This window comes from Ranitomeya imitator, chromosome 3, assembly GCF_032444005.1.
Source record: "Ranitomeya imitator isolate aRanImi1 chromosome 3, aRanImi1.pri, whole genome shotgun sequence".
Classification (NCBI taxonomy): Eukaryota; Metazoa; Chordata; class Amphibia; order Anura; family Dendrobatidae; genus Ranitomeya; species Ranitomeya imitator.
In genome coordinates, this window is record NC_091284.1 from 573,382,163 (window position 1) to 573,401,341 (window position 19,179).

Sequence of the window (19,179 nt, forward strand, 5' to 3'; positions counted from 1 at the left end):
CATAGCACCAGCGGGTGCACAATACATGAAATTGCACAAATAGTTAAAAATATGTGACCCGGACCAAAAAGGGGGTAATATATATACAATTGACATTAAATCAGAATAAACCTTTCCCATTTTAGGTCAATTGGGATTACTATAATTATTTGCCAAATTCCGGAATAATGAGAGAGAGAGAATGTTTTAAGGCATTTGTATTACTTACTGCAAAGTCAAAAGTTTACTTACACTAAGATTACTATGCCTTTAAACAATTATGGACTGCCCATATGATGGTGTTGTGTTTGTAAGCTTCTGATGTTTTGCATAATCTGAGTTAATAAGAGACACACCTGTGGATATATTTTAATGCACATCTGAAACACACTGCTTCTTTGTGTAGCATCATGGGAAAGTCTAAAGGAGTCAGCCAAGATATCAGGAATTGTGGACTTGCACAAGCCTGGCACATTCTTGGGTACAATTTCAAAATACTTTAAGGTGCCTCATTCATCTGTACAAACAATTATACGCAAGTACAAACAAGATGGGAATGTCCAACCAACATACCTCTCAGGAAGGAGACAGGTTCTGTGTCCTAGAGATGAACGTGCTTTGGTCCTATATGTGCATATCAACCCAAGGACAAAAGCAAAAGACCTTGAGAAGATGATGGCGGAAACTGGTAAGATTGTGTCAATATCTACAGTGAAACAAGTACTGTATCAACATGGGCTGAAAGGCCACTCTGCCAGGAAGAAGCCATTATTCCAAAAGAAATATAAAAAAGCCAGATTAATGTTTGCAAATGCACACAGGAACAAAGACCTTAATTTTTGGAGATGTCCTGTTGTCTGATGAAACTATAATTAAACTTTTTGACCATCATTACTTTTGGAAGAAAAAGGGAGAAGCTTGGAAGACCTAAGAACAACATACCAACTGTGAAACACGGGAGTGGCAGCATCATGATATGATCTTTTTTTGCTGCAGGAGGGACAGGTGCACTTCACAAAATAGATGGCATCATTAGAAAAGAAGATTATGTAGCAATACTGAATCAACATCTCAAGACATCAGCCGGGAAATTAAAGCTTGGGCAGAAATGGGTCTTCCAAATGGACAATGACCCGAAGGATACTGCCAAAATGGTAACAAAGTAGCTTAAGGATAACAAAGTCAATGTTTTGGAGTAGCAATCACAAAGCCCTGATCTCAATCCTGTAGAGCAGTGTTCCCCAACTCCGGTCCTCAAGAGCCACCAACAGGTCATGTTTTCAGGATTTCCTTAGTATTGCCCAGGTAATCATTGCATTACCTGGAAAGGCAAGAATTTAATCACCGGTGCAATACTAAGGAAATCCTGAATACATGACCTGTTGGTGGTGTCTCTTGAAAGTAGTGAGGGACTGTTTGAATGCGATGAAGTCCTCGTTGGAGTGGGATGTTTTCCTTCTCTGCTCAGCAACTCTGGTAGCCCTTCTCAGTTCTTTGGTCAGGCTGGTGTGCCAGGGCTGTCTGTTGATTTTGCGAGCTTTGGTATGTGTGAGCGGTGCAACCGATTCCAGAGCTGCAGCTATTGTGGTGTTATATAGAGCAGCAGCAGCTGCATGTGCATTGTGTAGGGAACTTATGTCTGTAAGAGAGAGAAGGAATTCAGACAGTGAATGTAGATCGAGGTGTTTAAAAGTTCTGTGAGGGTTTGCAAGTTTATGGAGTGAGGATTGTGGACGAGTGGCGAGGGAAGACAATGTAAACAGGTTCTGGTCAGAAAGAGGTAGAGGTGAGTTAGAGAGGTTAGACAGGGAGCAGAGACGGGTGAAGATGAAGTCCAATGTGCAGCCATCTTTGTGAGTGGCTGCAGAAGACCATTGCGCGAGGCCAAAGGAGGAAGTGAGAGATAGAAGTTTAGTGGCAGGTGAGAGGGAAGTGTCAATGGGGATGTTGAAGTCATCCATGATGATAGTGGGGATGTCAGTGGAGAGGAAATAACCAGGTGGTGAAGTGGTCAAAGAAGGTAATGGCTGGCCCTGGGGAGTGGTAAATGACATCCAGTTGGAGGGGGAGTAGATGCGCACAGAGTGCACCTCAAAGGAAGGGAGGGTTTCAGAGGGAGGCAGTGGGATGTGGGTGAAGGAGCAGCTATCTGACAGGAGAAAACCAACTCCTCCACCATGTTTAATGCTGGAGCAGGGTGTATGGGAAAGGTGGAATCCACCATATGAAAGTGCAGCTGGAGAGGCTGTGTCAGAGGGGTTGAACCAGGTTTAGGTGATAGCGAGGAAGGAAAGTTTGTTAGTAATGAAAATATCATGGATGTATGAAAGTTTGTTGCAGACAAAGCGAGCGTTCCATAAACTCCTGTTAGTGGGACTGGGGACACGGGGGCTGGGTGAATGGGTATAAGGTTAGAGAGGTTATGGAAATTTGTGATAGAGCGTGGATGGGAGGTAGAAATTACTGTGGGGATATGGTGAGGAGGGCCAGGATTTGGAGAAATCTCACGAGCAGTGAGGAGGAGCAGAGAAAGTGATAGCAGGTGGGAGCAGGAGAGGGCATGAGGGGGCTGTCTGTGTTTGGAGACAGAAGATTGTATGTTGAGGAACAGTTCTGAGGTGAGATTTATGGGGAGTATGGAAGAAGAGATGAACATTTCCTTACTAGGTGTAGGAATTAGGGTTGATAGCAGAAAGTGAAGGATTATAGGGGTGAGACTGAAAACAAACATAAACATTGTTTACAGTGACTATCTAGTTACCTTCAGTTACCTTCTGGTTAAATTCTGTATTAATTCTTTCATAGCTCCACACACTTCTATGATACACTCATATGATGCACTGGGCAGACTGATGTCTTGGCAAACTTATGGTTTGCAATAAATGTGCTAAAAAGTGCATTCAGGTGTGAAGCAGAGAGGAGTGGTCTGTGCTCATCTTGGTTAGATAATTAAGTGAGCCAGATGCATATGATCAAGGCAGAGGAAACAAGGTCATAAATAACATTGTGGGTATTGCATTGGACAGTTGAAAAGCATACCAAGTGGTTGCAGGAAGCTGAGGTATGGGAAAGTCATTGTGGAAAGCTGGGTCACGTACCAAGTGGTTGCAAGAAGCTGAGGTATGAGAAAGTCAGTGTGGAAAGCTGGGTCACACACCAAGTGGTTGCAAGAAGTAATAAAATAGTGAATCGTACAGAGAAGACAAGACTAAAAGGCATGCATAGGAGAGTGGATAGGATGCAAATCATCCTCAGAAGAAGAATCCGCTAATGCAGAGACAGAGAAAAACACTCCCAATGGTATTTAGGCAAAATGGAAAACTGTAATATACATATAGTATTAATACAAGCATATACCCCAATATAGACACATTGATGGTATATTAGTCTCCAACAGTAGTAGAGCAAAATATGCTACACAAACTGGGAGGTGATGTCTGGAGCGCAACAAAGAGTAGGTAGTAAATAATAAGCTATAACGCTAGTTAAATGAGGAAAAAGTGGTATAAAAAGACATCTTCCAGTATATAACAGATAAATAATATGGGATATATGCCAATAAAGGCTATAATCTATCAATACCTTGCAATATGATAACAAAAGAATGTAGGCACAATAATCAAGGAGGGAAGGGCACACAAATACCTCGACACGTATTTCACCAACACTGGTCTTCGTCATGAGTATACCTCGTGTTACTTTCTGGAGACCTTTTGTAGAGTTCACTCTGTGTAAAATATGTTTCATTACAAAAAAGAGAATTCTCCAACTTTCAGAACACAAGATGATACTAAACAGAACTAGTGGCCAGTGAAGATGTCCCACAAACAGCCCAGGGGCAAAGGATTGAAAATTAAAGGGAACCTGTCACCCCCAAAATCGATGGTGAGCTAAGCCCACTGACATTAGGGGCTTATCCACAGCATTCCAGCGCTCATACCAACCCTGGGACCGGAAGCTGTTGTGTGCATCGCACACTGGCGCCAGGACTACAAGGGGCCTTTGGAAGGTGAGTATATGTTTATTTTTTTATTTTAAGTCTTTTATAACCATGCATATAGTGCCCACATTGCTATATACTACGTGGGCTGTGTTACATACTGCGTGGGCTGCGTTATATACTACATGGCTGCTATGTACTACATGGGCAGTGTTATATACCATGTGGGCAATGTTATATACTGCGTGGGCTGCGTTATATACTACGTGGGCAGTGTTATATAGTATGTGGGCAATGTTATATACTGCGTGGGCTGCGTTATATACTACATGGCTGCTATATACTATGTGGGCAGTGTTATATACCATGTGGGCAATGTTATATACTGCGTGGGCTGCGTTATGTACTACGTGGGCAGTGTTATATACTATGTGGGCAATGTTATATACTGCGTGGGCTGTGTTATATACTACATGGCTGCTATATACTATGTGGGCAGTGTTATATACCATGTGGGCAATGTTATATACGGCGTGGGCTGTGTTATATACTGTTTGGGATGTGTTATATACTGCGTGGCCACTGCTATATACTGCGTGGCCTGTATTAACACATCGGGTATTCAAGAATATGTCGTGGCCTGTGCTATATACTGTGTGGCTGCTATATACATACATATTCTAGAATACCCGATGCGTTTGAATCGGGCCACCATCTAGTAGCTGTATAAGGGTTTTTTTTGCCAGAGAAGTTGAATAATTCAGCTTTCTTTTGCCAGGAAAAATGCGGGCACGGCTTGAAACCCTGCATCAAATCTGGGACCCCACAAATGACGTAACTGTATGTCATATGTCACGCAGGGGGTTAAGGTTCATTTACAGTTCATGGTTATCATGAATCGGCATTCCTAAAAATGATCGTTCCATGATAATGTTCCATTCAAAATAATCTGCTGATCACACAACATAAAGGTACCTTCACACTAAACGATGCTGCAGCCATCCAGACAACGATCAGGATCGCTGCAGCGTCGCTGTTTGGTCGCTGGAGAGCTGTCACACAGACAGCTCTCCAGCGACCAACGAAGCCGGTAACCAGGGTAAACATCGGGTTACTAAGCGCAGGGCCGCGCTTAGTAACCCGATGTTTACCCTGGATACCATCCTAAAAGTAAAAAAAACAAACGCTTCATACTTACCTAACGCTGTCTGTCCTCGGCGCTGTGCTTCTCTGTACTGGCTGTGAGCGCAGCGGCCGGAAAGCAGAGCGGTGACGTCACCGCTCTGCTTTCCGGCCGCTGTGCTCACAGTGAGTACAGCAAAGCACAGCGCCGGGGACAGACAGCGGTAGGTAAGTATGAAGCGTTTGTTTTTTTTACTTTTAGGATGGTATCCAGGGTAAACATCGGGTTACTAAGCGCGGCCCTGCGCTTAGTAACCCGATGTTTACCCTGGTTACCAGCGAAGACATCGCTGAATCGGTGTCACACACGCCGATTCAGCGATGTCAGCGGCAGAGCCATCGACCAAAGAAAGTGCTGGCCCTCTAGCCCCGACCAACGACATCACAGCAGGATTCTGATCGCTGCTGCGTGTCACACTGAACGATATCGCTAGCGAGGACGCTGCAACGTCACGGATTGCTAGCGATATCGTTTAGTGTGAAGGTACCTTAAGAGCAACATGCTCTTTTATTGGGTGGAATTATCTTTTGGATTGTGCAAAAGATCAACGTTCTTGGCAGCTCATTGTCCCATCAAACAGAACGTGAACTGCCGAGAACAATAGCAGCCTATGCACAATAAAAAATTTATTGCAGAAGAGTGGGCTGATTTGTGTCAACAGGCCACTAAATGACCACTGATCAGCAAATAAGTAGCTGTTCTACAGTTGTTCTGTGCCCCAGGTCTGCCCTTGTAAAGGGACCCTTAAGGTACCGTCACACTAGACGATATCGCTAGCGATCCGTGACGTTGCAGCATCCTCGCTAGCGATATCGTCCAGTGTGACACACAGCAGCGATCAGGCCCCTGCTGTGCTGTCGCTGGTCGGGGAAGAAAGTCCAGAACTTTATTTGGTCGCTGGACTCCCCGCAGACATCGCTGAATCGGCGTGTGTGACACCGATTCAGCGATGTCTTCGCTGGTAACCAGGGTAAACATCGGGTAACTAAGCGCAGGGCCGCGCTTAGTAACCCGATGTTTACCCTGGTTACCATCCTAAAAGTAAAAAAAACAAACACTACATACTTACCTACAGCCGTCTGTCCTCCAGCGCTGTGCTCTGCTCTCCTCCTGTACTGGCTGTGAGCGTCGGTCAGCCGGAAAGCAGAGCGGTGACGTCACCACTCTGCTTTCCGGCCGCTGTGCTCACCCAGACAGTACAGGAGGAGTGCAGAGCACAGCGCTGGAGGACAGACGGCTGTAGGTAAGTATGTAGTGTTTGTTTTTTTTACTTTTAGGATGGTAACCAGGGTAAACATCGGGTTACTAAGCGCGGCCCTGCGCTTAGTTACCCGATGTTTACCCTGGTTACCGGCATCGTTGGTCGCTGGAGAGCGGTCTGTGTGACAGCTCTCCAGCGAACAAACAGCGACGCTGCAGCGATCCGGATCGTTGTCGGTATCGCTGCAGCGTCGCTAAGTGTGACGGTACCTTTAGCTTATTATACAGTGGCTAATTGTCTTGTAATCTTGTCCCTGGACGCTATCTTAGTGGTTTAGTGGCTTAATGCAAGTAATCAGATATGTAAAACTTTTAAGATTTTCCTTTGAGTTTCCTCTGCTTAGGAAAACAGTTTCTGTGAGCTCTATAAACATGCATAATTTAGTAAAACTCTGTATTGTGTTTTTCTTTTGTTATTTCTCCTGGATGCCTGGATAAATGAACAACTAGGTGTTCCAATTCTCCTTGATTATCGGGTGCTCCTTTGACACTCTCAGACTTGATTTGACAATGGCCCATTTACTTGGTGAACTAGTAAGACACAGTTTTAATATTCAAACATATCCAGGAATACTCATAAAGTAACATTGCAATATTGCAATGCAGCTATTTCTATTAAACAGATGTCTTATTAAAGAGAACCTGTCAGCAAGATTTTGTAATATAACGTAAAGACCTGGCTATAATGGTGCTGATATTTTGATTACATTGATGCCTTTGGTGAAGAAATCTGCTTTGTGGTTCCTCTGTAGACACCATTTGAAGATTTCTGCTAATTAGATTTCGGTGCACGGAGGGGGGGGGGGGAAGTGGCTGGGCTGTACAGGGGGTCTTCTCCTCCCTGTCTGTGAATCCCTGGCCTGCCTCCAGTCTTTGATTGACATACCTCCTTTGTTTGAAATCTAAAGGTACCTTCACACTCAGCGACGCTGCAGCGATACCGACAACGATGTCGATCGCTGCAGCGTCGCTGTTTGGTCACTGGAGAGCTGTCACACAGACAGCTCTCCAGCAACCAACGATCCCGAGGTCCCCGGGTAACCAGAGTAAACATCGGGTTACTAAGCGCAGGGCCGCGCTTAGTAACCCGATGTTTACCCTGGTTACCAGCGTAAAAGTAAAAAAAACAAACACTACATACTTACCTACCGCTGTCTGTCCCCGGCGCTCAGCTTCTCTGCACTCCTCCTGCACTGGCTGTGAGCACAGCGGCCGGAAAGCAGAGCGGTGACGTCACCGCTCTGCTTTCCGGCTGACCGACGCTCACAGCCAGTACAGGAGGAGTGCAGAGAAGCAGAGCGCCGGGGACAGACAGCGGTAGGTAAGTATGAAGTGTTTGTTTTTTTTACTTTTACGCTGGTAACCAGGGTAAACATCGGGTTACTAAGCGCGGCCCTGCGCTTAGTAACCCGATGTTTACCCTGGTTACCAGTGAAGACATCGCTGGATCGGTGTCACACACGCCGATCCAGCGATGTCTGCAGGGAGTCCAGCGACGAAATAAAGTTCTGGACTTTCCTCAGCGACCAACGATCTCCCAGCAGGGGCCTGATCGTTGGTCGCTGTCACACAGAACGATTTCCTTAACGATATCGTTGCTACGTCACAAAAAGCAACGATATCGTTAACGATATCGTTATGTGTGAAGGTACCTTTAGCAGTGACCTGTCATTCAAAGACCGGCAGAAGAGCAGGGGAACCACAGACGGGTAGGACCTAGTGTACAGCGCCATTTTAGTCATGTGTTAGTTTTACATTACAGAATGATGCTGACATGTTCTCTGTAAGCGTCACCCCCATACATTAGATGGCTGTAGGGCAAATGATGGTTTATCCAATGGTTTGCCATGCAGCTATCTCGGCAGTCTGTCCCGTACACTGTACTGTTGTCAATGAGTGTGCTGCTACTCCCGGAAAACAAAAGGATTGGCAGTCCAAAATAAGACATGCCTGATCCCAAACTCCCCGACAATTATGGGGCCCTCTTACATGTTAGGCTGTCGACGGAATAGGCCAACATTACTCTGTGTTTTGGAGATGCGGAGGGTTTAAGAGATAACAAAGCTATCCAAATGCATTATTGTCATTAATAACCTAGGCTTTTACCTTCTGTCTATATGAATGGATAATGTTCTAAATAGTTTTCACCTGATTATTTTATTCGAGCTTATTTGCAGTTTATGCTTTTATTGTATTTTTTTCTATAATTTTTGCAAAACATGTAATAAAAATGCGTGATGACAAAATCTTGAGATAAGAAACGTAAACAACAGTGTACACGGGTGTATTTATCTTGCTTTAATCACTGTTTTTATTTTATTTATTTTTTTGAAGATGTGTGACTGAGGTCTTACATCTGGTATAGGATAGTGGAGTACCTTAGTCTGTTCTTCACATGCAGCGCTATTAAAACAACCATATATCTGCATTCTTTATTTGTGTGACTATATAATGGCTGTCATCCATGCCAACAGATAAAGAAGTTTATGAGTGGTTCTGATGACAGCCTTGTGGCTTTTCTTTGAATAGATTATAATTTCTGCAACAGTGGGTACCACCTCCCATGGGACATACATTTCTGCTCTTGAAAAATCCATTATCCATATGTTATGTTGGGTCATGTGGCTGTAATAGAAGGGATTCGTATATTCAGGACCCCGAACAGTGTCAGATGTAATACTTTGTATAGAAAGGGAAAGTTAGGAACTTGGGAGTTCAAGTTTTCGAAATAGGCAACAAAACAACAGCTTATAAATACTGCTGAAAAAAATATTTTCAATAATTAGCTAAGGAGTTTTCTTGCATTTTAGGGAATTTATCAATGAGGTAAAATAGATTAAAAAAAAAGAAGAGGAATAAGAGGAATAGAGAGATATACTGTATATTCTCCCCTTTAATCTCCTTCCACAATTGTGATCTCTGTCAACTTTCTGCAATGGTGATATGTCAGCCACTGGCACTTGGCCATTAGCTTCAGCGTGACCAAAGATGCCAGTGACTGGCTCCAGCAGTCATGTGCACGAGGTCAACAGGTCATTATTGCAACAGGTAAGAAGGACTTTATTTTCTGCCTTTTCTTAGGCTGCTGTCACACTAACAGTATTTGGTCAGTATTTTAGCTCAGTATTTGTAAGCCAAAACCAGGAGTGGGTGATAAATGCAGAAGTGGTGCATATGTTTCTATTATACTTTTCCTCTAATTGTTCCACTCCTGGTTTTGGCTTACAAATACTGATGTAAAATTCTGACCAAATACTGCTAGTGTGACGGCAGCCTTAATGTTACTAGCCTGATGACTGGTGGCATGTAATCAGTTGGACCTCTCCAACGCACATTTCGTTTATCTCTTCATCAGGAGATGTGTGATGAAGTAATAAGCAAAACATGCGCTGGGGTTGTGGAAACTGTGCAGGCAGCTGGTGATATTGACATGTACCATAAGTGATACTTTTATACTCTAGTCCCCCTTCTGTTTTATATATGTTTTGAAAAGCTATATCCAACTGATACAGTATATTTAGGAGGTCATGTTATAATTATTTTATACCTCTCATTCATTTCACCTCCTACATATGCCTATGCTCCTCTGGGTGTTCTTTTACTATTTGTATACTTTGTGTCCTAAGTTAATAAAATATTTTTTATTCATTCATTTATCCATTACTATGGATTTTATATGGGTCCCTTGTTGATAATATTCAACAGTACTCTGCCTGATTATTATTATTATTTATTTATATAGCACCATTGATTCCATGGTGCTTTACATGAGAAGGGGTTACATACAAGTTACAGATATCACTTACAGTAAACAAACTAACAATGACAGACTGATATAGAGGGGCGAGGACCCTGCCCTTGCGGGCTTAAGGTACCTTCACACATAACGATATCGTTAACGATATCGTTGCTATTTGTGACGTAGCAACGATATCGTTAATGAAATCGTTATGTGTGACAGCGACCAACGATCAGGCCCCTGCTGGGAGATCGTTGGTCGCTGAATAAAGTCCAGAACTTTATTTCGTCGCTGGATCTCCTGCTGACATCGCTGGATCGGCGTGTGTGACACCGATCCAGCGATGTCTTCACTGGTAACCAGGGTAAACATCGGGTAACTAAGCGCAGGGCCGCGCTTAGTAACCCGATGTTTACCCTGGTTACCATGCTAAAAGTAAAAAAAACAAACAGTACATACTTACCTACAGCTGTCTGTCCTCCAGCGCTGTGCTCTGCTCTCCTCCTGTACTGTCTGTGAGCCGGAAAGCAGAGCGGTGACGTCACCGCTCTGCTTTCCGGCTCCCAGACAGTACAGGAGGAGAGCAGAGAAGCAGAGCACAGCGCTGGAGGACAGACAGCGGTAGGTAAGTATGTACTGTTTGTTTTTTTTTACTTTTAGCATGGTAACCAGGGTAAACATCGGGTTACTAAGCGCGGCCCTGCGCTTAGTTACCCGATGTTTACCCTGGTTACCGGGGACCTCGGGATCGTTGGTCGCTGGAGAGCTGTCTGTGTGAGAGCTCTCCAGCGACCAAACAGCGACGCTGCAGCGATCCGGATCGTTGTCGGTATCGCTGCAGCGTCGCTTAATGTGAAGGGGCCTTTACATGCTACAGGTCATGAAGTGGTCAGTTTTTAAGCTGCTTTCCAATTTAAAGGTAGCAGTAAGCAGATCCATTAGTGATCGTGGAGATCTGCAGTCAAGTAATAATAATAATAATTTTATTTATATAGCGCCAACATATTCCGCAGCGCTTTACAAATTATAGAGGGGACTTGTACAGACAATTGACATTACAGCAGAACAGAAATCACAGTTCAAAATAGATACCATGAGGAATGATGGCCCTGCTCGCAAGCTTACAAACTATGAGGAAAAGGGGAGTCACGAGAGGTGGATAACAATTGCTTTAGTTATTCCAGCCATAGTGTAAGGCTCGGATGTTCATGTAAAGCTGCATGAACCAGTTAACTGCCTAAGTATGTAGCAGTACAGACACAGAGGGCTAATAACTGTATAATGTGTATGAGAACATGATGCGAGGAACCTGATTATGTTTTTTTTTTGTTTTGAATGAGCCACACAGGGATAGTTAGGTTAATGCGTTGAGGCGGTAGGCCAATCTGAACAAATGAGTTTTTAGGGCACGCTTAAAACTGTGGGGATTGGGGATTAATCGTATTAACCTGGGTAGTGCATTCCAAAAAATCGGCGCAGCACGAGTAAAGTCTTGGAGACGGGAGTGGGAGGTTCTGATTACTGAGGATGCTAACCTGAGGTCATGAGCGGAGTGGAGGGCACGAGTAGGGTGGTAGACTGAGACCAGAGAGGAGATGTAGGGTGGTGCTGAGCCATGGAGTGCTTTGTGGTTGAGGGTAGTAGTTTTGTACTGGATTCTGGAGTGGATGGGTAGCCAGTGTAATGACTGGCACAAGGTAGAGGCATCGGTGTAACGGTTGGTGAGGAATATGATCCTAGCTGCAGCTTTCAGGACAGATTGGAGCGGGGAGAGTTTGGTAAGAAGGAGGCCGATTAATAGAGAGTTACAATAGTCCAGACGAGAATGAATAAGTGAAACAGTAAGAGTTTTTGCAGAGTCGAATTCTAGAAATGTTTTTGAGATGCAGATAAGAGCGAGCCAGTGATCGGATGAGGGGGATGAATGAAAGCTCGGAATCAAGTATGACCGAAAGGCAGCGGGCATGTTGCTTTGGAGTAATGGTGGAACCGCACACGGGGATGGCAATGTCAGGCAAAGGCAGGTTAATAGAGGGAGAAAACACGAGGAGTTCAGTCTTTGACAGGTTCAGTTTCAGATAGAGGGAGGACATGATGTTAGAGACAGCGGTAAGACAATCACTGGTGTTTTCTAAAAAGGTTGGCGTGATATCAGGAGAAGTGTATAATTGGGTGTCGTCAGCGTAGAGATGGTACTGGAAACCAAATCTACTGATTGTTTGTCCAATAGGGGCGGTATACAAAGAGAAAAGGCGGGGGCCTAGGACTGATCCTTGAGGAACCCCTACAGTAAGGGAAAGGTGAGAGGAGGAGGAACCAGCAAAAGATACAGTGAAGGATCGGTCAGAGAGATAGGAGGAGAACCAGGAGATAACTGTGTCCTTGAGGCCAATGGAGCAGAGCATAGTGAGTTAGAGCTGATGATCCACAATGTCGAATGCTGCGGAGAGATCCAAGAGAATTAGCATGGAGTAGTGACCATTAGATTTAGCTGTTAGTAGGTCATTATAGACTTTAGTGAGGGCAGATTCAGTAGAGTGTAAAGAGCGGAAACCAGATTGAAGAGGGTCGAGAAGTGAGCTATCTGAGAGATAGCGGGTAAGACGGGAGTGGACCAGGCGTTCGAGGAGTTTAGAGATGAAGGGTAGATTAGAGACAGGTCTATAATTAGCGGCACAGTTTTGATCGAGGGATTTTTTTTAAGTAATGGATGTATGATGGGATGCTTAAATGAGGATGGAAAAATACCGGAAGTGATAGAAAGGTTGAATATTTTTGTTAGATGAGAGGTGACAGCCGGGGAAAGGGACTGGAGGAGCTGTGAAGGAATGGGGTCACTGGTGCAAGTGGTTGGGTGAGAAGATGCAAGGAGCCTGATTACTTCTTCTTCTGTAACTGGTTCAAAGTCAGAGAGTGAACTAGATGCAGTGAGGGAGGGAGGACAGTGCATGGTATGAAGAGATTGGGAGATGATTTCCTGTCGAATGTTGTCAATTTTTTCTTTGAAGTAATTGGCTAGATCATCAGCGCAGAGATCCGTGGTTGGGGCCTGCACTCTTGGGTTGAGTAGGGACTGGAATGTGTCAAAGAGACATTTAGGGTTATTGGACAGCGAGGTGATGCGGGTGTTGAAATAGTTTTGTTTGGAGAGGTGTAGGGCAGAGTTGTATGTTTTTAGCATGAAGTTATAATGGATGAAATCTTCGGGTAGATTAGATTTTCTCCACAGACGTTCGGCGCACCTGGAGCACCGCTGCAGGAAACGTGTTTGCAGCGTGTGCCACGGTTGTCGCCATCTGTGCCGAGTTGTCCTATGTATAGGAGGTGCAGCTTCATCCAGGCTACTTTTCAGGGTTTCATTGTAATGCTTCAGAGCAGAATCAGGACATGAGATGGAGGAGATTGGGGCCAATGAGGACTGCAAGTTCTTCATAAGTTTCTGGGTGTTAATAGCCTGTATGTTTCTATAAGTGTGGAAAGTGGGGGTGACCTGAGCAGGATGGCAGTTCTTGATAGAGAATGAAAGAAGGTTGTGGTCAGAGAGCGGGAGAGGGGAGTTTGTGAAATCATCCACTGAGCAAAGTCGGGAGAAGACCAAGTCGAGGGAGTTTCCATGAAGGGGTCACCTGTAATTTGTCACATGGCTCTATCCTACCAATAGGCAGTGAAAAATGGGATTAGTAGTAGCCCTGCTATCTTCAGACATTCAAGGTCATTGTCTATTGAGTGGTACACGTTTCAGCATGGCAACAACTCCTTCACCAGGACAAGTCAATGTCTTGTCCTGACGAAAGGGTCAGTATGACCATGAAATGCTTAGACTCAATAAACATTTTACTTCTACTTTGAGCATGAATATTTTTTACTGCCTATTTGTTGTGTACTAGTAACAGACTGGATAGATCAAGGAGAAAGGTCCCCAGCAGCAGTCTAGATGGACTGAAGGGCCATTATAGATGTTGTCTTCTTAATACACCCCACATTTAAGATAACAACAAAACACCCAAATGTTGATAATCCTGCACAACTCAAAATATCACATTGAGCAACAACAGAAGAAATAGAGTATATGTACTGTTTAAAAAGATTCTTTTATTTTGTTAAATAGAATAAATAAAAACACAAATTTCATCTGAATAATCTCAAAGGCTGCGATGCCAATTATAATGAACTAGATTGTGGCCCGATTCTAACGCATCGGGTATTCTAGAATATGCAAGTCCCCGTAGTATATGGACAATGATGATTCCAGAATTCGCAGCAGACTGTGCCCGTCGCTGATTGGTCGAGGCAACCTTTATGACATCATCGTCGCCATGGCGACCATTATGACATCTACGTCGACACTGTGCCCGTCGCTGATTGGTTGAGGCGAATTCGCGGCAGACTGTGCCCGTCGCTGATTGGTCGAGGCAACCTTTATGACATCATCGTCGCTATGCTGTGCCCGTCGCTGATTGGTTGAGGCCTAGAGGCCTCGACCAATCAGAGACGCGGGATTTCCAGGACAGACAGACAGACCGAAAAACCCTTAGACAATTATATATGTAGACTAGATTGTGGCCCGATTCTAAAGCATCGGGTATTCTAGAATATGCATGTCCCCGTAGTATATGGACAATGATGATTCCAGAATTCGCGGCAGACTGTGCCCGTTGCTGATTGGTCGAGGCAACCTTTATGACATCATCGTCGCCATGGCAACCATTATGACATCTACGTCGATACTGTGCCCGTCGCTGAATCAGAAATGTGGGATTTCTACGTCCTTTATGACATCATCGTCGCTGTGCCCGTCGCTGATTGGTCGAGGCCTTGCGGCCTCGACCAATCAGAGACGCGGGATTTCCAGGACAGACAGACAGAAAGACAGACAGACGGAAAAACCCTTAGACAATTATATATATAGACTAGATGGTGGCCCGATTCTAACGCATCGGGTGTTCTAGAATATGCATGTCCATATTGTATATTGCCCAGCCCACGTAGTATATTGCTCAGTCACGTAGTATATTGCCCAGTGACGTAGTATATTGCCCAGTTACGTAGTATACAGCACAGAGCCACGTAGTATATTGCACAGCGACGTAGTATACAGCACAGAGCCACGTAGTATATTGCCCAGTTAGGTAGTATATTGCCCAGCAACGTAGTATATTACCCAGCCACGTAGTATTCAGCACAGAGCCACGCAGTATATTTCCCAGCCACGTAGTATGCAGCACAGAGCCACGTAGTATATTGCCCAGCCACGTAGTGTTCAGCACAGTGGCACGTAGTATATTACCCAGTCACATAGTATATTGCCCAGTCACGTAGTATATTGCCCAGTTACGTAGTATACAGCACAGAGCCACGTAGTATATTGCACAGCGACGTAGTATACAGCACAGAGACACGTAGTATACAGCACAGCCACGTAGTATATTGCACAGCGACGTAGTATATTGCCCAGCAACGTAGTATATTGCCCAGCCACGTAGTATTCAGCACAGAGCCACGTAGTATATTGCACAGCGACGTAGTATACAGCACAGAGCCACGTAGTATATTGCCCAGTGACGTAGTATACAGCACAGAGCCACGTAGTATATTGCCCAGCTACGTAGTACATTACCCAGCCACGTATGTCACAGGTTAAAAAATAAAAAATAAACATACTCACCTAACGATCCGAGGGCCCCTTGTAGTTTAACATACTCACCTGCTCCTCAGCGTCCTGTCTCTCCGCTTCCTGTGATCCAATGGTGCTGTGCCGATCGGCGCGCGGCTGCTGCCATCTTGCATTCCCAGGATGCATTGCGAAATTATCCAGATGACTTAGCACTCTCGCGAGACCGCTAGGTCTTCTGGGTAATTTCGCAATGCATCGCTGGGAAAGGAAGATGGCGGCAGGCGCGAGCGGCTCACCGGACAACGGAGGGCGAGTATAGCAGGTTTTTTGTTTTTTACTATTTTTAACATTACTTTTTTTTACTATTGATGCCGCATAGGCAGCATCAATAGTAAAACGTTGGGGACACACAGGGTTAATAGCGGCGGTAACGGAGTGCGTTACCCTTGGCACAACGCGGTCCGTTACTGCCGGCATTAACCCTGTGTTAGCGGTGACCGGAGGGGAGTATGGAGCGGGCGCCGGCCACTGACTGCAGGGAGTAAGGAGCGGCCATTTTCTTCCGGACTGTGTCCGTCGTTGATTGGTTGCGGCAGCCATGACAGGCAGCTGGCGAGACCAATCAGCGAATGAATAACCGTGACAGACAGACAGACAGACGGAAGTGACCCTTAGACAATTATATAGTAGATGGGAGAACTACAAAATATATAACACATTGTTACCATATAAAATTGAAGTGTGTCTGATTACCACAAATTGGAACCATGCCACTATCTTTTAAAGTGCATAATAAATAAAGTGCTACTCTAAGGGTACCGTCACATTTAGCGACGCTGCAGCGATATAGACAACGATGCCGATCCCTGCAGCGTCGCTATTTTGGTCGTTGTGTGGTCGCTGGAGAGCTGTCACACAGACAGCTCTCCAGCAACCAACGATGCCGAAGTCCCCGGGTAACCAGGGTAAACATCGGGTTACTAAGCGCAGGGCCGCGCTTAGTAACCCAATGTTTACCCTGGTTACCGTTGTAAAAGTTAAAAAAAAAAAAAAACAGTACATACTTACATTCCGGTGTCTATCCCCAGCGTCAGCTTCCCTGCACTATGTCAGCGCCAGCCGGCCGTAAAGCAGAGCACAGCGGTGGGCTTTTATGTTTATTTCAATTGGAAGAGTAGAATAATGCCTTTAGCAGAGATGCATATCCCCTGTAGGAACAAAGGGGTAGCATATTGAAAATAAAACATGCTCAGTCCCTTTTATACCCATATCTGCCACTGAGGTCTCTCACACACATTATATTTTCAGCCAATTCCACCAAACTTGGCAACTTCAATAGACTATTATCTTTATGTGTGCCATCATATAGCCAGCCTGAAGGTCCACATACACGTTAAGCTACTTTCACACTTCCGTCGGTTCGGGGCCGTCGCAAACCGTCGGCCCGATGTCCCGACGGACGTTGTGAAAATAACTGCATGACGTGGGCAGCGGATGCAGCTTTTCAACGCATCCACTGCCCATTCTGCAGTCCGGGGAGGAGGGGGCAGAGTTTCAGCTGCGCATCTGCGGTCAAATATGGCGGACGCGATGCACAAAAAAGTTACATGGAACGTTTTTGTGCCGACGGTCCACCAAAACATGACGCATCCGTGGCACGACGGATGAGACGTGTGGCCATACGTCGCAATGCGTCGCTAATGCAAGTCTATGGAGAAAAAACGCATCCTGCAGGCAACTTTGCAGGATGCGTTTTTTCTCCAAAACTACGCATTGCAATGTTGCCCAAACGACGGAAGTGTGAAAGTAGCCTTAGACTAATGTCATCTGAACACACAGATCTCAATGAGCACAGCTGACAATGTAATGTGTATGAGATCTTCCTCACTGTCCCCCAATAGATTATATCAGAGAGATAAGGATCCAACATGTTTTTTCCTTGGTGAGATAAGCCACCTGAGGAGTCTGGCAGCAGTGTCTAATATAGTACAAGGAGTGCTCTCTGCTGTGTATGGAGGAGTCATGATAGCTACCTGCTGCACAATTGGCCAAACCATAGTTTGGCCAACAGTTATCTTCTGTATGGGGCTTCAGTCTATGGCTAACCATAGACATTGTATTTTCTGCATTTCAAACCAAAACCTGGGAACAAACATTTAACATCTATGGCATTCTTATGTTGAGTCCTTTCTGTAAAATTATTTAAAATGTTCTTCTTGGAAATGTAAAGCTAAATGGAATACTAATTTCTTTCCGTAGTTTATCTCAATTTTTCTTCAACATAGTTTACAGAAAGTAAAACCACCTTCTTACTTGTGCCTTGAAAGAAGCCACGATTTAATTGTATAAAGTCTTTGAGGTATTTTTAAAAATGAACAAAAATCCAATATTATTTCACTCACAGGATGTTTGTGAAGAAGCTATACAAAGAGGACCCAAGGTCGGTCTTCACTTGGATGGAGTTGTCTTTGGAGCAGAAGATTTTAGAGCAAGCATAGGTTTGAAATTTTGTACAAGAATGTTAATTCATGTTGACATTGTGATCTTAAAAAAATATGTGCAAATCTTAACTTGAGGAAGTCTTCAATGTTATTTTGTTAAATGTTGGCTATTATGCTGATTTTCACATATGTTCTTTGGCTTTACACTGCAGCTATGCTTGTTCGTATTGACTATTGAGCATTAGCACAAGTCCATTATAAATTAATCAGGAAGTCTGTGTATATAAATGGCTGATCTCTAAGGTTATGTGCCCATGATCAGGAAATAGCAGCATTTTGACGCAGCTTATTTTTGCTGCATCCAAAACGCTGCGTTGTAATCACGCAGGTAAATCAACATTTGTGTTCAGTGAATCATGCGTATTTAATGAATAGCTATGAGCAAAAGTACACAGCATCTCCACTGCAGGTAATTGACATGCTGCGGCTCATAAACTCACACCGCGGGGGAGTTTATGCAGCGATAAATAGAAGCATTGTGGGCAATGTAGCGTTTTGGATGCAGCACAGGTGAGCTGCGTCCAAAACACTGCTTTTTGATCGTGGGCACGTAGACTATTATAGGAAGTACAGAATAATTCTAAATTCAGAAGAGTAATTATGAGGATAATCCTGAAGATTCTATTATCATGATGATATACAGTGGGTACGGAAAGTATTCAGACCCCTTTAACTTTTTTACTCTTTGTTTCATTGCGGCCATTTGGTAAATTCAAAAATATAAATTTTTTTCTCATTAATGTACACTCTGCACCCCATCTTGACTAAAAAAAAAACATAAATGTAGAATTTTTTGCAAATTGATTAAAAAAAGAAATACTGAAATATCACATGGTCATAAGGTCATAAGTGTTAAGACCCTTTGCTCAGTATTGACTAGAAGCGCCCTTTTGAGCTAGTACAGTGATGAGTCTTCTTGGGAATGATGCAACAAGTTTTTCATACCTGGATTTGGGGACTTTC

The 19,179-nt window shown here is 44.3% G+C and overlaps 1 protein-coding gene across 1 annotated transcript in view; it reads left to right on the forward strand.

Moving 5' to 3' along the window:
- Positions 1–19,179, forward strand: part of CLYBL (citramalyl-CoA lyase) — a 552,948-nt gene that overhangs the window by 454,057 nt on the left and 79,712 nt on the right. The window contains exon 5 of the mRNA XM_069757968.1: positions 18,120–18,213. Coding sequence (XP_069614069.1) covers positions 18,120–18,213 — 94 coding nt within the window. The remainder of the gene's footprint in view (positions 1–18,119; positions 18,214–19,179) is intronic.